The sequence below is a fragment of the Hyperolius riggenbachi genome, chromosome 10, assembly GCF_040937935.1.
Source record: "Hyperolius riggenbachi isolate aHypRig1 chromosome 10, aHypRig1.pri, whole genome shotgun sequence".
Classification (NCBI taxonomy): Eukaryota; Metazoa; Chordata; class Amphibia; order Anura; family Hyperoliidae; genus Hyperolius; species Hyperolius riggenbachi.
In genome coordinates this window covers 68,889,452-68,916,813 of record NC_090655.1, presented here as the reverse complement: position 1 = coordinate 68,916,813, position 27,362 = coordinate 68,889,452, and the positions used below count along the sequence as shown (strand labels likewise).

At 45.5% G+C, this 27,362-nt stretch overlaps 1 protein-coding gene across 3 annotated transcripts in view; it reads right to left on the bottom strand.

The window, feature by feature from the left end:
• Nucleotides 1-27,362, bottom strand: part of LOC137536002 (pancreatic triacylglycerol lipase-like) — a 197,572-nt gene that overhangs the window by 59,757 nt on the left and 110,453 nt on the right. For all 3 annotated transcript variants that reach the window (XM_068257928.1, XM_068257929.1, XM_068257930.1), the window contains one exon: nucleotides 24,397-24,484. In XM_068257928.1, coding sequence (XP_068114029.1) covers nucleotides 24,397-24,484 — 88 coding nt within the window. The remainder of the gene's footprint in view (nucleotides 1-24,396; nucleotides 24,485-27,362) is intronic.

Below are 27,362 nucleotides of genomic sequence, written 5' to 3'. Positions count from 1 at the left end.
TGGCCATTGTAAAATCTTTCCTCTCCCAGATTCACATTCTGACATGTTTTACATGGTGACATTGTTACTGTGGGCAGATTATGTAGCTGGTCTGGCTTTAACAGACAGCTGTAAGCAGCTATTTCCTGTCTGAACATTGTTACATTGTGGCAGTTTGCCCAGAGTACCGTACAAGGTACCAGAGCCTCTTGTGGGAGGGGTTTCAGCACAAAATCAGTCATACAGCGCCCCCTGATGGTCTGTTTGTGAAAATCATTATTTTTCTCATGTAAAAGTGGGTATCAGCTACTGATTGGGATAAAGTTCAATTCTTGGTCGGAGTTTCTCTTTAAGCTGCATAAACTTTATTTTTTTCCCTTGTGTCTGAGACAGTGCTGATAGAATTATATTTTCCTATACATCATGGGGAAGGCGTAGTTGTATAGCAATAAAAGTGTACGCTGATGTATGCGCCATTATAGCAGAGAGTATCAGTGGAAAGCACATTGCAGATGTTCATAGCGGAATACTGCAGATTGAATGTTTGTCATAAAAATGAAATACGGCGTTTCTGCAATCTAACCCTGGCTTTTAACCCTTCGTGTCCTCTCCCAGGTTCACTTTCCAGCTGGTGCTCTTTGCCTCCAGGAGACATAATCTGGCAGAAGTGTCTGCTGCTCTAGAAGTAGCCGCTGAAGTCAGAAGAAGGGTGGAGGGCATAATAAAACGCTGGCAGCAAATGGTAATACAGTACAGTCTTTGTTATCCGGCACTAGCGGCATCAGCTGATGCCAGATAAGTGGGCTTTCTGGTTGCTTGAGACTCAATGATAAAAATAGGCCTAGCTAATACAGTACTATACCCCACTCTATAGTGTATACATACCATGAACTCTGTATTAAATGTTAAAATACAGTAATTGAAAGTATCTTAACCTTGGGAGAGCCATGGAACCCAGTGTTTAAAGGGAACCCGAGGTGGGTTTGTGGCACAGGCGACAGAGGCGGGGAGCCGCGCTATACAGGAGGCGGGGAGTGGCGGTGACTGACAAGCAGAGGTAAACAGCAGGCTAGCGACAATCTGCGTGTCTCTAGCCTGGCGCTTTTTTTAAATGGGGACGGCAAAACCGGGGGGGGGGGGGGGGGGGGTGAGGAGGGGTTGGACGCACAACGGAAGGACCCATGGTCATTGTATACAGAGCATGCCTGTGTGTCCTAATATGATTTCACAAACCCACCTCGGGTTCTCTTTAAGCACAGCAGAGCCCTCAACCAGCCTAAGAAGTTTGCCTCCACCAATGTGAGTACTGCTGGCGATCTGTGCTGGTTGGTTGAGACTGCTGGTTATTTGAGTCCCTGATAACTGGGACTGTACAAAATTATCCTGGGCGCAACCAATACCTACAAATCTGTTTTTAAAACCCTGAAATTTTGCTTTTTAATTTTTAAAATCCGACTCCGTCCAAAGATCAAAATGTACAATATATAGTACATTAAAGAGAACCCGAAGTTGGATTTAATAATATTAGTGGGGCACAGAGGCTGGTTGTGCACACTATCACCAGCCTCTGTTGCCCTATGGTGTGCCCCCAGGACCCCCCTGCGATCTGCTGTTAGGGGACACGCAGCGTGCTAGCGACACGAAGCGTGTCGCCAGCACAATGTTTACCTATGCGGTGTCTGTTAGAGCCGCTCCACCGCCTCCTCTGTATCGGCGGGAGGGAAGGGACGCGGACGGGTAGCGCCGATACAGAGGAGGCGGGGGAGCGGCGCTGACAGACACGCATAGGTAAACATTGTGCTGGCGACACGCTAGCACGGCGGAGGGGACAGCAGATCGCAGGGGGTCCTGGGGGCACACCATAGGGCAACAGAGGCTGGTGATAGTGTGCACAACCAGCCTCTGTGCCCCACTAATATAATTAAATCCCACCTCGGGTTCTCTTTAAGGAAAGTGCTCAAATGTAACCTTTCAAACAAGACTCCAGCTACTAAAAACTGTTTTTATAATTTAGCCATGTGACCTGAAGCATTCAGCTAATGCTCCTCAGAGGAGTTAAAAGGATACGTCCTAGGTAACTGAAAAACAAAAATCCACTTACCTGGGGTTTCCTCCAGTCCCTGGCAGCCGCCCTGTGCCCTCACCGCAGCTCGCCCCTGGCAGCCGTCCTGTGCGGCGAGGGCACAGGACGGCTGCCAGGGGCTGGAGGAAGCCCCAGGTAAGTGGATTTTTGTTTTTCAGTTACCTTGGACGCATCCTTTAAGCCACTGTGGGTGGGACTGCTGTTGCAAGGCTAGAGATAATCAAGCTGTTTAGTGCTGCAAGGGGTCAGAGTGCAGTCAGTGCTATCACAGCCTGCAAGTCTGGCTGTCTGCACTTCAGAATCAAAATCTTTATTTCGCCAAGTGCGACCGGAGTCGAACCCAGAATTGGTTGTGGTTCACATGGAAGTGACAATGGAGTAAGACAGACATTGACAAAATGTTAACAGTAAATACAAGCAAGACAGGCAAGCGACACACAGTGAAACAGTCATTGTTATTACCACATGCGGTAAATACAAGCAGTAAATAAAAGCAAGACAGGCAAGCAACACGCACAGGTCGTGAGCTCCACCATGTGTTGTTTGGTGCTGCAGAGAGAATATGTCTCATCCCTCAGCCCCTAGGAAGTGATTGATTGTAGTAATTCGTAGGGGTTTGTTGTCTGGCCCGTGCTCGAGTGTGCGTCAGCCGGGCATATCTGGGCTGAGTGGAGAGTTCAGCAGGAGGGCCGCTTGTGGAAAAAAAGTGTCTCTACGCCTGTTAGTCCTTGGGCGGATGGTTCTGTAGCGTCAGCCCGATGGAAGGAGCTTGAAGAAGCGGCATCCTGGGTGGGAAGGGTCCTGGGAAATCCTGTTAGCCCTTGTCTTCATTCTAGCAGTATAAAGGAGGTCTAGAGACGGCAGAGTAGAGCCTATGATCCTTTCTGCTGAGCTGGTAACTTTTTGAAGCTTATACTTATCCCTGGCAGTTGCTCCTGCAAACCACACGATTATGGCGGAGCAGAGGGTGGCTTCAATGGTGGCAGTGTGGAAGCTGGACAGCAGCTCCTTTGGCATACCCAATTTTTTTAATTGCCGTAGAAAAAAACAGTCTCTGCTGAGCCTTCTTCTGGATACTGGAGGTGTTCTGTCCCCACCTTAGATCGCTAGTTATGGTTGTTCCAAGGAACCTGACACTAGAGACCCTGGAGACTTCGGTCTCATTGATGAGGACTGGACAGGACAGGTAACTGCTAGTATAGGGGTTCCTGTGCAGGTACATACCGTAACTACTTGATATTGAGCAGGCCTTTAAAGGTGCTTCTATAACCCAGCTTTGCCATTGAATGCCTGCAAAGGATGACATTTCTAACTGCAGCTGAGCTTTAACCTCCCTGGCGGTAAGTCGCGCAGGAGGATTTCTCAGGTCCTGCTGGGGCGATTTGCATATTTGTTTTTTTGCAACACGCAGCTAGCACTTTGACGGGGAAGCCCTCCAGGAAATCCCGTTCTTTGAACGGGATTTCCTGATCGGAGATCGCCAGAGGCGATCGAAGAGGGTGGGGGGATGCCGCGGCTATCATGTAGCGAGCCCTGGGCTCGCTACATGATTAAAAAAAAAAAAATTACATTTTTTTTTTTTAAAACTGCTATGCTGCCCCCTGGCGGTTTTTAATAGACCGCCAGGAGGGTTAAGCTTTGATTTTCTTTTTAATTTTCCCTTGCTGGTTTAGAAAGACCTTGTCAGGATTTACTATATTTGTAAACTAAAACTGCATACAGATATATTCCAGATCCTGAGAAGTCAAGTAAAGAATTTCTAGAACATTGAGGGACCTACTAGAGTGTTACCTGCAGCGTAGTAGTGTAGCTTACGAGCTCGGGGCCCCAGTTGCGAGTTTTGCATGGGGCCCCCTCAAGCGCTCTATACATGATTGATAAGGAGCACCAAAACCTGCCAAGAACAGCTGCAGTGCCAGAGAGGTGTATGGTGGGAAGAAGAACAGTCTATTAACCACTTCGCATCCAGACCTTGTTTTCCCCTAATGGACCAGAGCAGTTTTGACGCTTTAGTGGTATCCCTTTTTAATCAGCAATAACTTCATCAGTACTCGTGCCACTTAAATGATCTATATATCGTTTTTTTCAAGACAAACTAAGCTTTCATTGAGGGGTATTTGGTACCAAGTAAAACGTTCCTCACTATGCATTTTAATGGGAAAAAGTAGGGGAAAAAATGCATTATTTCTCAATTTTGACCAATTTCTGTTTAAAAATAAAAAGTGCTATTGACATAAAAACTGTGCCATCAGTTAAAGTCACCCCAGTATAGATATCCAGATGTGTCCCCACTATCACCCCACCTCCCAGTATAGCCAGATGTGTCCCCAATATCCGCCTCCCCGAGCATAGCCAGATGTGTCCCGTGTTTGCCACCCCCAGAATAGATTGACAGATGCACCCCCAGGAATAGTGCCCCTCTTTATAGCCAGATGTGTCCCCGGGATCAGGATTACCCCATTATACCCAGATGTACCCCTAGGATTAGCTCTGCTCCCCCCATTATAGCCAAATGTGCCCGTAGTATTTGATTATGGCCCCCCCCCCCCAGGTGCCCAGATGTGCCAAATTATTAAATCCCCCCTCCCCTTAATCAGATGCTCCCCAATAAATGTGTACCCCCCTTTTACATATCCTACCCCCTGCCCCCCATTATTGATAGCCAGATGTCCCCCCCCCCCCCATTAGGCAGCCCCCTCCGTGCAGAAATCATAAAAAAATCCTCCAGCAAGCAGCCTCACTCACCTTACCTTGTTCCTGCGTCTATCCTGAAGTCCGAGCCTCCGATCCCCGCTCTGCAGTCAGCCGCGTAATGCTGGTTACCGGCATCCCGGCTTGATGACATCATCAAGCCGGGACCCGGGTAGTCGGCAATACGCAGCTGAATGCAGAGCGGGGAACGGAAGCTCGGGCTTCAGGATAGACGCAGGAACAAGGTAAGGCGAGTGAGGCTGCTTGCTGGAGGTATTTTTTATGATTTCTGCACGGAGGGGGACAGATGAAGGATCGCTGCAGTTGACTACTGCAGCGATCGTTCATGGGAGGGGGGTGGACTAATTGGCTATAAGGGAACATGTTCCCTTTTACCAATTAGTAATGCAGCTGAAAGTGCCGGGGGTGCGCTCTGAACTGCACCCAATCGTGCACAGCAGGGCTGCAAACGTATTCAGTATATCTACGTCATGCTTGGAGGGTGCCACAGATGACGTAGATATACTGTAGCAGTGGACAAAGTGGTTAATGGTCACAACCAATCAATGCACATATAAAGATGATCATTACCAGCTTAGTACCAAGGCCCCTCTGATCCAGGGGCCCTGATACGGTCGCTACCTCTGTATCCCCTATGGCTACGCATATGCTGCAGTGCTTTCCCATCATCAGTGAAGAGCAAAGCACTGCAATGGTGAAAACTTATGGGGGTGGTCCACAGCAGCTGCACAGCAGGCAGCATTTTGGGGGCAATCCTGGAGCGCTATAAGGAATGCAGGGCCAAAACGGGATCGCTCCAGGAATCGCATTTAAAATTTTGGGAGGTAGCCATTTCAGAAATCCCAAGTGATTTTTAAAATCAGCAAACGTGATGCTAGTGGGCCCTGGGCTTAAAGAGAAACCGACCAAGAATTGAACTTCATCCCAATCAGTAGCTGATACCCCCTTTCCCATGAGAAATCTATTCCTTTTCACAAACGGATCATCAGGGGGCTCTGTATGGCTGATATTGTGGTGAAACCCCTCCCACAGTGTGATGTCAGGACCATGGTCCTGACAGTTTCCTGTCTGTGAACTTCATTGCATTGTGGGAAATAACAGCTGCTTACAGCTTGGTCCAAATGCTAAAAAAGCAAGCAGCATCTCCTTCCACTGACTTCATCTTCCAGCAATGAAAATGTCACCATGTGGTAAATGTCAGAATGTAAATCAGGGAGAAGAAAGATTTTACAATGGGAAAACCCTGACTAAATCATCTATACATAATTACTGTAAAAATGAAGCACTTTTTTTTATAACATAATTTTCACTGGCGTTCCTCTTTAAGGCCCTCTGTGCACCAGGACATGGGTGCTGTGCTGAAGATAATCAATAAAACAAAATAAATGTATTTTTAAACAACGTTTATTGCCTGGGTGTCATGCTGATCACATCGGCCTTACATATATAGCATTGGAGTCACTGAATAATGTGAATCATAACGTGTGAAGATAGCACACAAATTGCTATAAGTATGCCTCACTTGTGTTATTAAATGTTATTTAGGTAATGTAAGCAGAGCATGTATATATTGCATTACGCAATTTGCCTCGCTATGCAAATTTCGTAAATTAAAATTTTTTAGTGAATTAAGCCCCTGAATACATACAGATGTATACCTTGCACTGATAAGGGACAAATACCCTGAAAAGGCAATTGAATCCAGACTTCATGTATTTTCCCAGATTTGGGATCACTGGATTATGAGGTCCCCCTTAGTCCAGCTACCCTGATCTTCACAGCTTCCTTTTTTGGTGCCTTTCTTGCTATACAGGGGCATAATTAAGGGGTGCAGCCCCTTTCGAGTACAGTAGGGGCCCAGAGCTGTCAGGGACTGCAACTACTAGCCTTTCCATTATATGATACTCCAGATCAGGTGTTTTTGTGGCTATACTAGTTATGGGTGTGCAGATCCTGATGGCCATACTTGTTTTATGACCCTTGTAAGATGGGCCACTAGGCTGTGAGGGTCCCTAAAAGAGGCAAAGGAAGGGTTGTACACATTAACCACCCTGGCGTTCTATTGATTGTGCCAGGGTGGCTGCGCAGCACTATTTTTAATTTTTTTTTTTTAAATCATGTAGCTAGCCTAGCTCTAGCTACATGATAGCCGCTGAGCAGCGGCATCCCCCCGCCCCTTCCGATCGCCTCCGGCGATCAAAGCAAACAGGAAATCCCGTTCAGAATGGGGTTGGGGAGGTTTGGCCTGTTACGCAGCGGATAGCGGCGCATCGGCGCCGATTGTCCCCAATTGTTTTAAAAACAAATTATGAAAATCGGCCCACTGGGGCCAGAGCAATCCAGCACAGCGGTAATGGACGAGCTGAGCTCGTCATTACCGCCAAGGTGGTTAGAGGACAATAGAAATGAAACAAATATGGAGGCTGTCATATTTATTTCCCTATTAAACAATACCAGTTGCCTGGCTGTCCTGATCTATTTGGCTGAAGTAGTGTCTGAATTACATCAGAAACAAGCATCAGTAACTATGTAACTATGCTGCTAATCGTGTCAGATCTGACAACAATGTCAGAAACACCTGATCTGCTGCATGCTTGTTCAGGGTCTATGGCTGAAAGTATTAGAGGCAGAGGATCAGCAGGATAGCCAGGCAACTGGTTTAGCTTAAAAGGAAATAAATATGGCAGCCTCCATATCCCTCTTGCCTCAGTTGCCCTTTAAGGGGCCCCATCAAAGTTTTGCTGGGCGTCCCCATGATTTGTAGTTACACCCCTGTTGCTATACTTCACATAACAGTTTGTGGTCTCCGGGTTTCGTTATGTAATATTGTTATTAGCTGCAATCCACCAAATATATGTACCGTATTTTTCGGACTATAAGACGCTCCGGACTATAAGACGCACCTAGTGTCAGAGGACAAAAACCAGGAAAAAAAAATACAAAACTTGGTGCTTCTTTAGTTCAGGGGCGTCTTATGTCCTTTCCCCCCCAAGCTGTGTCCAACTAAACTACACTGTCCAGCTACACTAACTCCTGCTGCCCCCACAACCTACACTAAGCTACACTCCCCCCACAACCTACACTAAGCTACACTCCCCCACAACCTACACTAAGCTACACTCCCCCCACAACCTACACTAAGCTACACTCCCCCACAACCTACACTAAGCTACACTCCCCCCACAACCTACACTAAGCTACACTCCCCCCACAACCTACACAAAGCTACACTGACCCTACAACTTATACTAAGCTACACTCCCCCCTCAACCTACACTGTCCCCACAAACTACACTAAGCTACACTGTCCACACAAAGTACACTAAGCTACACTGTCCACACAAACTACACTAAGCTACACTGTCCCAACATACAGTACATTACAGTGCAATTACCGACAGTAGCCTAATGGTCCTGGAAGGAAGGGAAGCTGCCCTCAGGGCGATCGGTCTGGGTCTCCCATCGGTGGTGGGACTCATCAGCGGCAGTGGACAGGGAATCAGCAGAAGCTGCACACGTGGTGAGAGGCAGCTTATCGGTCTGGCAGCAGCAGCAGGGGAACTGGCCTCAGCAGCAGCGGGGAAACGGTAGTCAGTGCATCACATCAGTCATGGAGGAGGAGCTGGAACCGCTGCAGGATGGTCCACGTGGTGTGCAAGTGGGGGGCAGGAAGTGCGTTGCTCCGGTTCTCGGCGGTGAAGGTGCTGGAGCCGCTGAACAATTGGTCCACGTGGTTGCCCCGGGTGACAGGGAGCTCGGCTGTCTGCCGGTCTGGGTCTCATCAGAGAACGAACTGGCGCCGCCGAAGGAGTGGTCCATGCGTCTGTCCCGGGTGACATGAAGCCGGTCTGGGTCTCGGCGGTGACAGGAAGCTCAGCTGTCTGCCGGTCTGGGTCTCGGCGGTGAACAAACTGGAGCCGCCCAAGGATTGGTTCATGCGGCTGCCCTGGGTGACAGGAAGCCGGTCTGGGTCTCGGCGGTGAACGAATTGGAGCCGCTGAAGGATTGGTCCACGTGGTTGCCCCGGGTGACAGGAAGCTCGTCGGTCCGGATCGGCAGTGAAGGAGCTGGAGCCGCTGGCAGTTGATTGGTCCGGGACGGGTCCGCTGTACTCATGGCCTCTTTCCGCCTCTGCTGCTGACTCTTTTGCGGAATCTCTTGCCAGCTCTCTGCCCTGCAGGCAAGGTGATGTGCGTTTTCCACATGGCTGTGCACACCTCTCTCACAGCCATGCTTCAGCCTTACTCGCTGCCACATTATGCGTGACCCCCGCCACCAGGTCACATAGAGAGAGGGATGGACATAGCGCTCTGATGCAATATACTATCATGCCTGGAGATGAGGGACTCGGCAGCATAGGTAAGCTCCCGCTGCATTATCTGCACTCTAGTCCGTACATTCGGACTATAAGACGCACCAACTTTTCCCCCCCAATTTTGGGGGAGAAAAAGTGCGTCTTATAGTCCGAAAAATACGGTAAGTTTCTTTTACGACCATCACTTGTTAAATTGCCTTTGTCTGTAATCTTTTACCCTGATTAATGCAATACAGTAGTGTTCTATTCTCGTTTGACACAATCTCTAATAAAAATTCCAAGTTACGGGTCCGGAGCTGGAGGGGCCCAGTCCTGTACATAATGCAGAGTGGCAGCAGGATGTTATACATTACCTGTTACTGGTGGCAATACAGGTCCCTCTTCACTTTTTCTTCAATTGAGTGCGATGCAGCCAGTCAATCACCATGCAGCTTCAGTCCCATGTCATGTGACTGGGAAGGAAGACCCATGGCACTTGTAAACGGAAGAAAACCGACAAATGCAACTAATGTATAATGCTCCACTGCTGCTGTACACTATGTACAGGACCGACCCCTGGGATCACGGAGGTCATGGAGGCTTTTGTTGCACCCGTTTGTGTTCCTAAGTGCCAAAACAAAGTAGCCAACATGGAACGATATCCACCATTAATCATAACAATGTGTAGTGCTGAACTGAAGGATCTGCTTATTTATAGACAAAACTTTATGGAAGCAATACTGTAATGATACAGAACTTGCAGGCATCAGCAGAGCCGGATTTACAGCTCAGGAGCCTGTAGGCACAGGTGTTCTGGCGCCCTAAACCTCAGGCCACACCCCCATGTTAGGTAGGCATCCCTCCTCCCCTATTTGGTAACCCCATTAATCTAAGCAGTAGATGTGTCCCCCACCCCAAGTATAGTGAGCTAGATGTGCCCCCACCTCAGGATTAAGTAGCCTCCCAATGGGTAAGGGGACACTTGGGGAGGGGAGCCGCCTCTCCTACATAAGGAACCTGTAGGCACGTGCCTACAGTGCCTTATGGTAAATCCGGCCCTGAGCATCAGTGTGCTGCACTTGGACAATAATGGAGAACTGTAATATCCTAACATTTGTATAGCATTTTTTTCCTGTTGGACTCAAAGCTCAAGAGCTGCAGGCCCCTAAGGGCGCGCGCTCAAAGGGCCACCCTGCAGTGTTAGGAAGTCTTGATGTAGTTAGCTTCTGTCACCTGACAGGGTTCCTTTAAAATGAGGTCTACACTGACTTGATGATTGAGCAAAATGGCTTCCTATTCTACAGTAATGGCTTCCTTTTTCTACGTTTTATATGGAGTATAATAACGCCATCACCCAGCTGGCGGAATTCAAGCTGAGCACTGCTTAGCAGCTGCGGCCTGAGCCCATAATGGTGCCAACAACCTCTTTTTCATAATTAGTTTCTGTGCAATAAGTTACTTTAAATTTGTTCTATGGCACATTAGCAGGAAAGCCATCAATAACGTGCAGCACTGCGGATGAAGCTCGTAGCCATCGAGCATTTATTAATACGGTTGTGCAGCAAGTACAGCAATAACCATTTAGTGCAAAGTGAACATTTGCGCTCCCAGTAAACGGGCATAAACGCCAAAACTGATCCCTGACACGTATAACTCTTAATGTACAGAAACAACAGTTATGAATAATTCAATTTAATTGAACGGCTTAAAGTAAGAAAAGGAATAAAAGGTTATGTTCTGCAGAGGAGATGAAACGCAGTCAGGCACAGAGAATTAGGATCCTGTGATGGGCACTCACTGATACTCCATGCCACTGCATTATAAACACCTGGATGGTCTCCGAGTAGCTGCAGTGATGATACCACACAGGTTACTCTAACAAAATGATCTCAGCCTTCTTAGGTCAAAGGTTTCTTTTCTGAAGAGGACTGGAATATTTTCTAAAATGAAGAAAGAAATATTTTAGATGTTGAAGTGAGTAAAAAATAACCTGAAACGAAGGATGTAAAAGAACTGATACTTACCTGGGGCTTCCTCCAGCCCCCTGATCACCGTTGCCTCCCTCCCATCCTCCCAGGTGGCTCAATTCGCCAGCTATTGGTTCCAGTAATTTTCTTTTAGTCACGTTAGTCAGGCTCTTCTGGGCAGGCACGGCCTGGCCACATGCCCATTGCTTTAACATCACTGGGAGCATTTTGCACCTGCGCAAGTATTACTGACTCATAGCAGAAGATCCATGTGGCGAAGGAGGATAGCGAGGGACTGATTAGCCTGAAGGGGGCTGGAGGAAGCCCCAGGTATGTATAAAACTTATTTTCATCCGTCTCAGGTACCCTTTAATTCGTAGTCACCAAACCAAAATTTTAACAACATATCAAATTATTTGATTTCATGAGTAAACGGAGTGCATACATTTGCATAAACCAGCATCAACGCAGAATTATTTCCATCTCATTGACCATCGCTTTAGTGACACAGCTACACATCAGGCTTTATTCTTACAGCATAGATGTTATTTAGTTTATGTATTAAAGATTCCTGTGTACGCATCATATATACAATCACAATCAGATATGTATATCTGACTTTTAAAAATAAGGGGACTGCTTTTTTAAAGCAGCACAAGTAACTATTTTTTGATTGGTTTATTTCATTTTTGGGGACTAAGCACAGCTATTACTGCATATATAAATTATTTATGATGACTATTATCTGAGAAATAGAACATTTTATCATATTTTGTATTTTAATTACAGTTTAAATTCATTACGAGTTGGAGTCGGGGCCCCTTCAGTACCAGAGCAATTTTCACCTTTCAACACTCCTTCCATTCATTTGTCTATAACTTTATTACTACTTATCCCGATGAAACGATCTATATCTTGTTTTTTCGCCATCAATTAGGCTTTCTTTGGGTGGTACATATTGCTAAGAGATATTTTATTCTAAATGCATTTTAACGGGAAAAATAAGAAAAAAACTATATTGTTAAAATAATACATGCTATCATAAAAAAAAAACTCGCCCCGCTTATTAAAACTTTAAAAATATTTCCCTAGTACAATGTATGGTGCCAATATTTTATTTGGAAATATAGGTGCATTTGTTCAATTTTGCATCCATCACTAATTACAAGCCCATGATTTAATAAATAAGATTAATATACCCTTTTGACATACATATTAAAAAAGTAAGTTCAGTCCCTAAGGTAACTATTTATGTATTTCTTTTGTCTTTTTTTAAATATGCATATCATTTATTTAGGTAACTATGGGAGAGTAAGGGGTTAATTTTAAATGTAATGGTGGGACTTTTTTATAAAAAAAAAAATAATAATAATAATAATGTTGGTGTAATTTTACTATTTGGCCACAAGATGTCCTCACGCCTTGTTACCTAATAGCGTACTGTAAGTATGCTAAACAGGAAGTAATGCGTGTTACTCCCGAAGATACAATGACACAGGCATTTCATTGATGCCAGCGATCATTGACATGGGGACATAATGAATGGGAACCGCGTTTGAGCACCCGTGCAGCGACGAGCACCTGGCGCAGGAGTGAGCGGTGCCCATCTGCCACCATTGACGGCTATGTACAGTATGTGGCTGGGCAGGAATTGAAATCCTACCCGATGTAGATATACTGTAGGAAACCACAGAAGTGCATAAAGTGGACCCAAGTTAATAAAATCTATTTTCTAAATTATAATCATATATAGCAGCCTTTTTTCAGCTGCATGATGACAAATATAAAATAATTTTACATTTATTGGAGGAACCCCTCCCTTCCTTTCATATTGCTGGGACAGAATCCGGCAGACTGGTGGAGGAGATAAAAAACAAAACACAGGCTGCTACTGATGATGTCACAGGGGAGGTGATCTCAGCTTGTGTGAGATTTCACATAGAGGACGCCCCTGTGAGGGAGGGTAGCTGATGACACACACACATGATCTACAACTTCCTACTAAGCTCAGAAGTAATGGCTGCCACCTGTATAACCCTAGTTATGAAAAGAGAAGGGTGAAAAGCATGCACTGAAATGCTCATAGACTTGAAAGTGTGTTTATTTATCTTTGAATGTGTCAGAGTGGTGCAACTAAATATTTTGAATTAAAAAAAAATGTTTGGTTTGGGTCCGCTTTAAATGACATTTTGTTGCGGCATATATTAATGCAGTGTTTCTCAAACCTGTCCTCGTGACTCCCCAACGGTGCATGTTTTGCTGGCAATCTCACCTATGCACAGGTCAGGTAATTAGTGTCTCAGCTATCAGGGAATCCACTTACCTGTGCATAGGTGAGGTTGCCTGTAAAACATGCACTGTTGGGGAGTCATGAGGACAGGTTTGAAAAACACTGCATTAATATATACACATGCAGCCATGCATAGCTAGAATTCGTATTCCTAACTGTGTGGGGCTCCGCACTCCTAGCCTGCATAATCCACGATGCAGGGGGCCTCCGGAAGAAAGGGGTGGCAACATATCCCCCTCTACCTCAAAGCCCTTGTCCATACCTTGGACAAGGGGCTATTCCCCGCCTCTAGTGCCCTGTATAAAATAAGTATACACAACTTGGAACTCGGTATACAGTATATTAAGGTTTACCGCGGCAAAATGGCATTTTACTAAGTTTAGAAAAAAAAATTTAATTGGATTTTTTAAAATTGATTTTAACAAAAACTGCAAGGTCTTTTTGAAAAAGATTGTTTGACTTGTTCTCACTATTTCCCCCCATTAATTCTGGTTTGATCAAATGGTTTTTCGCAATTTGTGTGAAACATGGTTTACGACCACTGCATATGTAATTCTGCACTGCATGCAAAATTTAGGAACGGATTGTGCAAAATCAGTTAAATATCGAAATTGTAATTACGTGTACTATCACATTACAATCATCCCTAATAGCAATATCAATAAAAAAATATATATTTCAAGCACCTTTGTGTTCCTGCTTTCAGACGCCACCGTTTTACTTTAAATAACTCGTAGCAGTCTGATCACGCATTTTATTCTGACACCTGCACATACAGTACATGCAATATAATTCTGGTAGCCAATTTACTTTTTCATTGCAGAAGTAATGCCAAACCCAATCAACATCTGAAAAGATGTTAATCGGTCTTGGCAGAGCGCTCTATAGACTACCGTCTTGTCCTATTAATGGAATTGCATAAGACGATACCTCGCACCAGCTGTGTCAAACCTGGTGGAACATGGCCAAATGTATAGTCATAGCCAACGGTTTTTGCAGTGAAACAAGTGTTTTGCAAAATTTGCGGCTTTAGATTTTTTCTCATTGTTTTTAAATTATTGTGTAAAGTGATCACATGTACAGGATCTTCTCAAAAAATTAGCATATTGTGATAAAGTTCATTATTTTCTGTAATGTACCGATAAACATTAGACTTTCATATATTTTAGATTCATTACACTACAACTGAAGTAGTTCAAGCCTTTTATTGTTTTAATATTGATGATTTTGGCATACTGCTCATGATAACTCACATTTCCTATCTCAAAAAATTAGCATATTTCATCAGACCAATAAAAGAAAAGTGTTTTAAAAACAAAAAAGTCAACCTTCAAGTTATGCACTCAATACTTGGTCGGGAATCCTTTTGCAGAAATGACTGCTTCAATACGGCGTGGCATGGAGGCAATCAGCCTGTGGCACTGCTCAGGTGTTATGGAGGCCCAGGATGCTTCGATAGCGGCCTTAAAGGGATACTGTAGGGGGGGGGGGGGGTCGGGGAAAATGAGCTGAACTTACCCGGGGCTTCTAATGGTCCCCCGCAGACATCCTGTGTTAGCGCAGCCACTCACCGATGCTCCAGCCCCGCCTCCAGTTCACTTCTGGAATTTCTGACTTTAAAGTCAGAAAACCACTGCGCCTGCACGCCCGTGTCCTTGCTCCCGCTGATGTCACCAGGAGTGTAATACTACCCATACTGAGCCTGCGCTGTGCGCTCTTGATGACATCAGCGGGATCGAGGACACGGCAACGCAGGCGAGCAGGTGCCAGGTCGTGCTGAAAAATGAAATCTTCATCTCCATAAAGCTTTTCAGCAGATGGAAGCATGAACCCACTTTTGAACCAGAAACAGCGGCAGAGGCACCTGACCTGGGCTACAGAGAAGCAGCACTGGACTGTTGCTCGGTGGTCCAAAGTACTTTTTTCGGATGAAAGCAACTTTTACATATCATTCAGAAATCAAGGTGCCAGAGTCTGGAGGAAGACTGGGGAAGAGGGAAATGCCAAAATGCCTGAAGTCCAGTGTCATGTACCCACAGTCAGTGATGGTCTGGGGTGCCATGTCAGCTGCTGGTGTTGGTCCACTGTGTTTTATCAAGGGCAGGGTCAATGCAGCTAGCTATCAGGAAATTTTGGAGCACTTCATGCTTCCATCTGCTGAAAAGCTTTATGGAGATGAAGATTTCATTTTTCAGCACGACCTGGCACCTGCTCACAGTGCCAAAACCACTGGTAAATGGTTTACTGACCATGGTATTACTGTGCTCAATTGGCCTGCCAACTCTCCTGACCTGAACCCCATAGAGAATCTGTGGGATATTGTGAAGAGAAAGTTGAGAGACGCAAGACCCAACACTCTGGATGAGCTTAAGGCCGCTATCAAAGCATCCTGGGCCTCCATAACACCTGAGCAGTGCCACAGGCTGATTGCCTCCATGCCACGCCGCATTGAAGCAGTCATTTCTGCAAAAGGATTCCCGACCGAAGTATTGAGTGCATAACTGAACATAATTATTTGAAGGTTGACTTTTTTGTTTTAAAAACACTTTTCTTTTATTGGTCGGATGAAATATGCTAATTTTTTGAGATAGGAATTTTGAGTTTTCATGAGCTCATGAAAAGATCCTGTATAGTGAGCTATTGCAACAAGCATTATTAGCATGAAAATGTATCTTTATCACAAAAACCCATTTCCGCTGTATTCTGGCAATGGTGCAAAAGGATCACCCAACTTGATTTTAGTATAGTCGTATTATAAGCACAGGTGACAGCGTGTATGAGTACAGCTGAAATCACTATCATTCTGACTAAATAATAAGGGAGGACTGATTACCATATTAGAAGGGGAAGATGTGCTTGAAATATTTTTTTTTTTTTAGCAATGGGTACCTCCAAAGAAACATGTGCAGCCATCATCGTTTTGCATCAGAATGGCCTTACATACCAGGAAATTGCTGCCAACATTACTGCATATGCAGGAATCACTTATCATATCATCAAGAACTTACAGTGAACCCAAGGTGAAAATAAACTTATGAGAAACAATTGTATTTATCCTTCTACTCCTAAAGACTTTAAGATATCCCCTGGTTTTATTTTATATGTAAACATTTACTAAGTAGATTGAATGTTTGCGTCTATCAAAAAAGGGCGTGTGGAAAAAAGGGCGCGGGGTGTAGCCGAAATTGTACGTTTGAATGCAAAACCATATTTTCGTTTAATATGTTATAAACGATAATTTAGTGCTAAATAGGTTAAATAAACGGAAATGAAATGGCAAAATACCGTCTATAACAGTAAACGAATTCTGAAATAAAACGTCAAATAGCGTCTATAGAAAAAACCGCTATTTACACGTGTATAAGTATACCTAACCCTCCCTGTACCTATCCCTAACCCCTAGACCCCCCTGGTGGTGCCTAAACCTAAGACCCCCCTGCTGGTGCCTAAACCTAAGACCCCCCTGTTGGTGCCTAAACCTAAGACCCCCCTGTTGGTGCCTAAACCTAAGACCTCCCTGGTGGTGCCTAAACCTAACACCCCCCTGTTGGTGCCTAAACCTAAGACCCCCCTGGTGGTGCCTAAACCTAAGACCCCCCTGGTGGTGCCTAAACCTAAGACCCCCCTGGTGGTGCCTAAACCTAAGACCCCCCTGGTGGTGCCTAAACCTAACCTTAAAATCACTTATGCATTAGAAATCTTAAAATAACAGTAATATTTAAAGTGATATTTTAGTAACTATAATCAACGAATTATAAATGTAAAAACAAAGTTAATACCAAAAGCGATGTATTTGTAATACAATCAGGTTGAGAAACGTTATTTAAGCATTATACATATGAAAACGAATTTTAAATGCAAAAAGAAGTGTAAACGAAATTTTACTTGTAATAGGTTTGTAAGCGTCATTTTAAAACGAAAAACTAGTTAAAACTCATATAAGCGAAATTTACAAACGAAAAAATAAGTATAATACAAAGTCTAAACGAACTTGTAAACGATATTTGTTATAAACGTTATCCTGTAAACGGAGCCTTTTGTTAACACGATCCCTGAAACGCTATTTCTCGGGCGCCCTTTTTTCCTGTCGGGCGCCGAATAGCCGATATTTTGCATTGCAGTCTATGGCGGCGCCCTTTTTGTCCACTATCCCTGTGCGCCCTTTTTTGCTAGCCCGTGAATGTTTTATTGTCTCTGCTCAGTGGCAGCCTATTAAGAGTCCCAGAGTTAAAATACATAAACTATTGACCTTGTCCTGTCTCTCCTCTGCTCTCACAAGTTGTATTCTGCCAGGAAAACTATTATGGCTGTATTTTGTTTATCAGTGATGTTTACTATATTCCTGACAAGGTACCGAAAAGACATAAGCTGTCACTCCCATGCCTAGAAATTAACTCTTTCAAGCAGAAAAATAAAGCAAGTAAAACAGCCTGGTTATTACCGCATATAAACCGAATTTTTGAGCACAAAAAATGTGCTCAAAAGTCCCCCTCTCTGCGAGTCACCAAAGTTTGTGTCCAGGCTCACCTGTTTTTTTTTTTTTTCACCAGCCAGGATCGGCGCCTGCAGGATCAGATATGGCACTCCTCCGTAGTTGATCGGGCTGGAAAGCACGTGGGTGGCCAGGGTGCATCAGGCATCGGAACGGAGGAGCGTAGAGGAGAGAGTGCAGGACAAGCTCTCTACCATTTAAATCAGTGTGCTCTCCTCCACTTGTCACCGCTCCACTGTGTCACTGCCATCAATGTCCGTCCCTGTAGGAATGCCACCGGTCGCTTGTACAGGATCGCAGTGGTGACGTCAGCGCCGGGGTTTCCTGTTCATTCTGTGTGACGCTCACGCTGTATCATCTTTACTGCGCCCTGTAGTGGCATCTTGGAATACACAGGATGAAGAGGAAACCTCGGTGCTGATGTCACAGATGATATCCTCTGTAAGTGGCCTGGGGCATTTCTAAAGTAACAGACATTGATGGCAGTGACGAATGGAGGAGCGGACGCTGATTGGAATGGTAGAGCGCGCGTCCTGCGCTCTCTCCTCTACGGTCATCCGATCCAATGCCTGATGCACCCTGACCACCCACGTGCTTTCCAGCCCGATCCTGCACAGATTGCCAGGGCCATTCCTGCACGGACCTGCTGGCACACTTCATACAGGCAGCATACAGCTACAGGAAGGGTCCCTGGTGCTGAAAGGTAAGCCACTGCTGCACGCTCCACTCAAGCATGGTGGAGGGCAGGGGAGGACTGGGACCTTTTGGCCTGGGGGGAAAATGCAGCCTAGAGGCCCTGTCATGGCAGCCCCAGCCCAAATGCACATATTAACGTAAAACAGTAATACATTTAAGTTCTGATGCGCTTCATGGTGCCCGCACACACAGAGATTTTTTTTAGGAATCAATCACCTTAAAATGTCTGAACCATCACATTTCGATTGATTATGACACAAAAACGATTGAAATTGTCCATCAGACAGGACAGAAAATCTAGGTTAATTAGGTGTGGGCCAGAAGACGTGGTAGATCTATGGCTAAAAGCGCTGCACCACATCGAACAGTACAATGCTGCAGTTTATCTGTTTTTAATAGATTCCCTGCTGGAATGTATTGAAAATTGATGTTGTGTGTGGTAGGTATTGATTGCAGAACTTTCCCTCTCCATAGGTATTTGACTTTTTTTATTTATTTTGTTCACTTCACGCTTTAAATTGCAATCAATGAATGCTCGCTGAATTGTGCATCAGTACTTCAGCCATACATCTGTAGATTTTGTGTCCGATTCGATTATTATCATCAAATGGATGAAAATCGGTGCTGGAACAAGCAAGCCCAATTGGTTGCATATTAATTTGGCGCCGCTCAGTTCGGTGCGGGGAGAGCTGAATGACGGCTCTCACCGCTGCCACTAAACTCTCTGGCGGGGGTAAATACTATTCCTCCTCCGAGTTGTCGCAACTCGGAGGGAGATGTAATTCGGGGTCTGACAGCCACCAGAGCCCTGAATTACTGCCAAGCACCCCACACAGCATAGCATTGCTGCTATGGGGCGCCTAGTTTCGGCGCTTGGCTCTCAGAGCCCACGCCAAAATCAGCTGATCCGTGCCCAATTGACTATTCGACCAATGGCATGCTGAAATGAGTCTAATGTTTTGATTGGACATGCTTAGAAATCTCGGGCTAACATGGACAATTGGGTGCTTGGCCGTAACAGAATTGCCAATGATTGCGATGGACCCCCTGGCTGCTGTCCTTCCAAATGTTATATGTCCGTCTGGTGCCTATGCATGTACATACTTTACCTATCCCCTGCCACCAGGTGTCTGCCGAATGACTGCTGTACTTACGCATTCACGTCCCATGTTACAACCAGCATATAGTACGTGGGGCGCATGTGAGATGTCACACACGCCCCCCATGTCGTTATAATGCCGGCAGCTATGTGGGGTGCCAATGCAGAAGTGTAAAGGACATTTGGGGCAGCGGACAGGTAACGTAGTTACGTGCACGGGGAAGAGGAATCTAAGGTGGCCACTAACGGTCCAATTTCTAGCGAAAAAACAGAGCGATCAGAAATTCTGATCGGAAGTGAAATATTGTAATAAATCGTTCACTACACCATCAACGAAGCAATCTTTGCTTCCTATCTATCACAACCAACAAGAAAATCAAAATTTTGGTTTGACGAAAATTCATTCGGGCAACATTTTTTTCACTCATTCATAATCGATTGTGTCCACCAATGGAGATTATTTACTACTAATCCGATCAGAATTTCTGATCGCTTGAATGATTTTTCGCTAGAAATTGGACCGTTAGTGGCCACCTTAACTTTTGGGGGGGGGAGGGAGGGGGGGCAGCAGCCAGTGTCGGTGTCTAGAACCCATTTCTTGAAAGATTTAATGCTGTAATAGGATTGGGAATCTGCCTATAGTGTATGGGTAGCAAACATATCTCTCTAATCAGAGAGAGATCTGTCTCTTGGTTGAATCTGTATGGGCACCTTAGTATTTGCTTGTCTGTTGGTAACTTGGCTCTGGCAGCTCCCTTCACTATACCCCCCCCCCCCCCCTTTCCCCCATAGTTTCCATCATACCTTAGGACCTATTGCTCCAGGCTTGCTTATCATTTTTCTGCTCCTGTTGATAGTGTCCTAAGAATCAGATGGAGAGGTGAGGGATCGGTTCCCCTCTGCTAAAAACATCGCATACAGTCAAAAATGGCGGAGAGTAAAAAATGGCGCACCGTTCTGCCAATTATAAAACGCTATTTACCGTTTTAATGTAAATACATTAAACCGGTAAATAGCGTTTTATAAAACAGAACTGTGCGCCATTGAAAAATTCAGGGAGCTAGTCAGAGGAGGTCGGGCTGGAGGAGAGGCAGCGGCTGGCAGCGGGGGTCGGGCTGGAGGAGAGGCAGCGGGCTGGCAGCGGGGGTTGGGCTGGAGGAGAGGCAGCGGGCAGTAGGCTGGCAGCGGGGGTCGGGCTGGAGAGGCAGCGGGGTGGAGGGAGTAGGATTAGGTAGCATGTGTATACATTACATTGTCTGGGCCGGCGATCGCTCCTTACTTCACAGCTTGCACGAGTCCTGCATCCAGCCAATCACCATGCGGAAACTGAAGCCGCATGGTGATTGGCTGGATGCAGGACTCGTGCAAGCTGTGAAGTGAGGAGCGATCGCCGGCTGGGACAAGGTAATGTATACACATGCTACCTAATCCTACTCCCTCCACCCCGCTGCCTCTCCTCCAGCCCGACCCCCGCTGCCAGCCTACTGCCCGCTGCCTCTCCTCCAGCCCAACCCCCGCTGCCTCTCCTCCAGCCCGACCCCCGCTGCCAGCCCGCTGCCTCTCCTCCAGCCCGATCCCTGCAAAAAAAAAAAACATAAAACGATAAATATCGTTTTAAGTGCAGCGCCATTCTGACACTATTGGCGCTGTGCGCCATTTTTGCCTGTCCCCAATAACATCACCTTCAGTCTCATCTCACAGACATGCAGCCTTGCCAAGTGCCAGGCCGTTTGTCCGTTCCTTATCTGTGGGGGAGGGAGCCCAGTACAAGTGAAAAGCACAGTACAGGGTCAGCAGTTCAGGTGGAGACAAGGACAGACTGCAAGCCAGCTGAGCAGTCTGTGTGTCCCTGCAACCTGACATTACATTGTATTATGCCATCCAGCTTCCTGCAGCAGCCCAGGCACCCAGTAGTAGCTGTACCAGCCTGCATCTATAGGAGGTCGGATCTTTTCCAAGGTTGTAAGGAATACTTTTACTTTTGAATGATTCCTAGCTATTTTGCAAATAAAAAAGCATGAGATTGCTAGTAATCCAGGGAGGGAGTCCTGACCCACGTTCACTGACAGAAAAAGAGCAACTTACAGTGGGCTGGCCGGGCTCATTGCACGCTATCTAGCTGCTACATGTGTCTGCAGTGTGTTTGCTACGATTCAGCTTCACTTCCGGGGGTGGAGTACATTACTAGGGCACTGCCTGCAGCCAATGAAGAAGCAGCACACCAAGAGGAGAAAGTGCTGAGCCAATGCCCTGCAATTTGTGGCTGGTAAGAGCGAGCTGGGGGCGGGGCTGAAATTCTATTTTCGTTCCTGCACTAAGCTGGCGGCCCTAATTGTTTAATGAGGCGGCGGCCCGGGGGGAAAAACGGCACCCATCCCCCCGGGCCAGTCCACGCCTGGTGGAGGGGGTATCTACTGTACCTTGCGGCCTTATACAGGGGGCAGAGCTGCCCAAGGAGGGGCATTCCTAATATAAGGGGCTCATCTGGCTATGGGGGGTTCCTAATGCAGGGGGAACAGCTGGCTACCCATGTGGGGGGAGATGCCTAATACAGTAACAGGTATTACATCTGGCTATGGCGGCTGCCTGATACAGGGGGCTCATCTGACTATGGGGGGCCTACCTAATACTGGGGGCACATCTGGCTATGTGGGGACTACCATCTGGCTATGGGGAATGCCTAACACAGGGGTCACATATGGCTATTTATACTGAGTAGGGGGGATTTTTCATACTAAAGACACACCTAGCTGTTTATACTATCGAGGGGTGATGATGGTAGTGGTGGTGGTGGTGGTGGGGGGGGGGGGCTTATATGCAAGTCAATCACGTTTTCCTGGTTTCTGTAAGAAAAGTGGCTTTTATGCGGGTCGGCTTATATGCGAGTATATACAGTAATATGTTTTGCACTGTACATACATGTTTATCTCATCTTGTCACATCACCTTGGGTACACTTTAAAGAAGCTTTAGAACATACAAAAATGTCCTGCAAGCACCAGGACCATCTCCACTTGAAAAGTCCACCACAGAATCGTGTTGCCCATAAAGCAAAGTTTGCTCAATACTGGCTGCAAGTGGGTGAGCACACCTGCATACACAGTGAGGGGAAGACTTTTGGACAGTGGCTTTGACTCAGCAAGGCAGCAAATGTACTTCCCTACAAGAAAAATAAGAACAAACTTAAATTTAATAGGAAGTACAAGGGTTGGACAACAGAAGACTGGGGCAAAGTTAGTTTCTCAGTTATGAATCTACCTTCCAGCTGTTTGAGGCATCTGGAAGAGCAATTGCCAATAGAAGAAAATTATAATATGAGAATGCCACAATGAGTCCAGTGCCAAACCAACAGTGAAGCATTCTGAGAATTTATGTGTGGGGTTGCTTCTCATCTAGAGGACTCTAGATCACTCAGGTTTCTATCCAGGAGCACTGCCACGAATAACAGTATCAGAATTCCTCCAAGAGCATCTTTACCCAACAATCCAGCATGACGGAAAACCATATCACAAGGCAAAAGGCAAATTGACTTAGAGATGACCACAACATTTTGGACTCATGGCCAGGAATTTTCCCAGACCACAATCCCATAGAGAACCTGTGGTCTAATGTCAAAAAGTGGGACGCCATACAGAATCCAACAAATTGCAATCATCTCCAAGCACTAACAAGGCAAGAATGGATCATGATCATAGAAAAATGTAAAAACTCAGCATTCATGTCACCATCAAAATATTTGCTCAGTGTAGTACCTATAACCAGATAACAGCACATATAATGAAATTGATTCACAAGGAATTACCATTTTCTGTGCTAAAAAAACAAGGTAAGCAAACTGAAATAATGTTAGCAAAGTAATGCTAGCAATGCACAGCTTAACTAAAACGATTTTTCAGCAAGACCGGATTTTCACTTTAAATAGACTGCCATACATCACTCGATTTTCCGCACTGATTTCTGGCCAATCCGATGACAACGATCAAATCTGGCAGAGATTGAGGTTGGCTACATGGCCGCCCAATTGTCACCTTGATTACCGGCTTACATTAAAACAATCGTTCCAGCGTGCTGGAAGGATCTCGCTTGGAAGGGCTCTGTCGGATAAGCGGCGTACTGTTTCATGACAGACTCCAGAGTCACCCCCATGTAAACAGTGTAACCCCCTCCGCCGGACCTTGGCGAGTGTTGTGGGCTCACCTATCCTACTGGTGCACCTCTTCCTGTGTCCCGTGTCCTTCTTCTTTGCCAGCAGCGCCTGAACATGGGAACCCCGCCCATGTATGTGATGTCAGTGCGGCGGGGTCATGGGGTGCAGACGGGTACAGGGGTGGTTGAATCTTGTGGCCATCTGACAATGTTTGGCCACCCTTTAGTCTGCACTAACAGTAGTGCTAGTCCAAAAACTACCATTCAAATATTAGATCTAGTTTCCACCAACAATGTGTTACCTTGCGATTTAAATATTACTAATCTCCCTGGCTTTTTTTTTTAATGCCAACTGAAGACAAAGAGGAAACCGGTCAAATCTTTTTCAGATGAGAGCTAATATGGAAAGCAAGTGATGGCACTTTATTCTCTTTTCCATGCGGCGTACAGGCTGGAGTGCTGTTGCATACAGGTAATAACAGCTTCGGCGAGAGAATACAATCAGACAAGGCGGATGGCCACACACCTACAATTAGCTTCCTATAGAACAACAAGCCTGGAATCTGTGGTATAATGCAAGATAAATGCTGTACCCAAAAGTCAGTCTCCATTTCCCAGATCAATAGGAGTGCGACGTACCTGCTGCAGGAAGTCTATCTCTGTGCAAAGAGATTCATACATATCCTTCAAATCATCATTTTTGTACAACTCCAGCTCTTTCTTCAGTCTAAGTGGAAGCAGAATAAATGATCATAACATTATTATTTGCTATCGTGGAAGAGTACCATTGATTGTAAACATGACTGTGCATTCTATACAGCCTATAGAAAGCGGTCACTCTACATTCTGCTGCTTCTAATTCCTGGTATAAGTGTAAGAGGATTGATTGTAGAGACGCCTCCGCCACGAACCTGACTTAACATCAGCTTCTGTACTGGTGTGAAGGATGACTTAACCCTTTAGCAGCCAATTAATTTAGAGGCTTCAAGTGCTTCGATTTATTTTACCACATTTTTAATTTCTTTATTTGTGCCATTTCTCTGCTAATAATTAGTACGGCTGTACTGTGTATTTAGCAGAACATGCAAAAAAAAATAATAATAATAAATCCTGAAACATAAGCAACTCATTGACTTTTATTATATGTGTCGTAATGCAAGTATGCAAGTAATGTGCTATGCGACAAAATGATTTTAAGGGCTCGTTTCCACTATCGCGAATCCGCATGCGTCCAACGCATGCGGATTCGCACATGTAATGCAAGTGGATGGGCCTGTTTCCACTGTAGCGTTGTTGAGGTGCGTTTTTTCAGCGGTGAAAAAACGCACAAAAGAGCTGCAGAATTCGCCTGCGAGTGGAATGCATGCGAATCGTTTTTTGCCGCGAATTCGCATAGGTACCAATGTAAATTCACACAGGCAGTAGTGACGTGGTTAAAATTGCATATACCCTCATGTATGCGAATTGGCATGCAAATTCGCGGCAAAAAACGCATGGGGAATCGCATCCGCATGCGATTTCATCAGCGGTGGAATCCAGGCGATTCCGCACCGCAATAGTGGAAGTCTGCGCCCTGCTTAAAGAGAACCCGAGGCGGCATTTTCAAATCTTAATAGGACATAGAGGCATGTCCTGTGTACAATGACATGCATCTGTGTCACTGTGCCCTCAGCCTCCAGCCCATTCCCCCCCCCCCCCCCCACTGCTGTCACCCCAGCAAAATACCGCCAGGCTAGCGACAATCTGCCGCCGAAAATGCCACCTTGGGTTCTCTTTAAGTGAACTAAATACCAAGAAAATATGAAACTTGATATAACGAATTGTATGTGTCGTGCGGATAACGAATAGAACATTAGTAGCAAAAAAGAGAGTCTTATATTTTTATTTTCAGTTATATATCTTTTTTTCTCCATAACATTGTATCATTCGGTCATATTTGCAGTTTGCAAACCACAATGTATTTTAAGCTATAAAACAGAGCAGAGCTAATGACCCTTTGAACTTTTCTGCAGTAAAACCTTATCTCAAGGTGTCCCTCACTTTTTCTTGGCTGTTTAAGTTCTTCAGACAACAGGACTGAAGTTTTTTTTTAATTCTTCCTGTACTGGAAAACAATATGAGACCCTTTTCTTTGCTACTAATGTTCTGTTTCTTAGCTGTACTACACATACAATTCAGAATATCATAAGTTTCATTGCATCAGGTTTGCTTTAAATTGGCGGCTATAATTGTTTATGCTACTGCAACTGCATGTACATGCCTGAAGTAAAATCTGCTTATAATAAAACCAGCACAGCCTGAAATTATTGCAAACATTTCAGACTGCAGTTATCGCATGACTACTACTTCACTAGCACTTAACAATTCTCTGTAGTCGGATATTAAAGTGTACCCGAGGCAGTTTTTAATGTAAAAAGCAGGACACAGAGGGATGTTCCCATCTGAAGGACATGCCTCTGTGTGCCATCCACGCCGCTCTCAGTTCCCCCTTTGCCGGGCTAGACTCCCCCCGAATCTGGTGGCAAGCAGTTTTTCGCAGCAGACTAATGGTGAAGGGATGTCCCTTGCAGGAGAGGAACTCCTGTGTACAGCCCCTTCCCCACCTTCTCACTGGCTCTGATCTGCCTGTTCCCCACCTCCAACCTCACCGCCCCTTCCATGCCAAACAACACTCTGTGCTCTGCTCAGAAACAAAAGTAAAAAAATAAAGCACATAGGAGCAGCAAGGAGAGGTGGTAATGGACGCACATGATCTGGCCAAAAATTACATTTTGTTGCAGTACACTGAGGGTACAGGGGGACAGAGGTGACACAGTGTGGGGAAATAAGGGGACGCTGAAGGCACAGGAGAACAGATGTGACATGGGGGTGGGGGAGGAGCACCTAAGGCACATGTGGGCATAGAGTAAGTTGAAGGGAATGACTTAGTGCGGCTTAGTGTTTTGGTAGTTGGACAGATTTAGCTATAGGAAGTGTTCCTGAAGCTGAAACCAGGATAATTTATGTTAAGTTGGGCATCCTAAATAATGTATTACATTCTACTATATGACGCTGCAGTGCCTCTTTACACTCTGGAGGACCCTGGGCTTACACCTCCCTAGTGACCAGGCTATTTTTTAATATTTAGACCACCACAGCTTTAAGGGCTCGCTGCAGAGCCGTACAACTTAGCACACAAGTGACTCCCCACTTTCTGCCCACCATCAGAGTTTTCTGTTGGTGGGCCCTGATCACTGCTGTGGTGTTTGTTTTTTGTTTATTTATTTATCTTTTCTTTTTAATAAAATGTTATTTTTTTTATTTATATAACCCCCTCCCCCCCCCCCCGCCAGCCAATCACAGCAGCCGATCGCTTCTGAGCCTCCCAAGGGGATAGCCGTGTCACACGGCTGTCCCAAGTATAGCGCTGCCGTAGATCACAGCACTGTACTATGTAAATAGACGTCGGTTTCGCCGTCTAACAGTCTCCTATGGGCAATTGCCGCTGGGAGACTGATGATGGAGCGGATGATATATACACTACTCGATACATACATAAACATAGGACTATGCTAGGGATTCGATTGTGAGCTCCTCTGAGGGACAGTTACGTGACAAGAAAATAT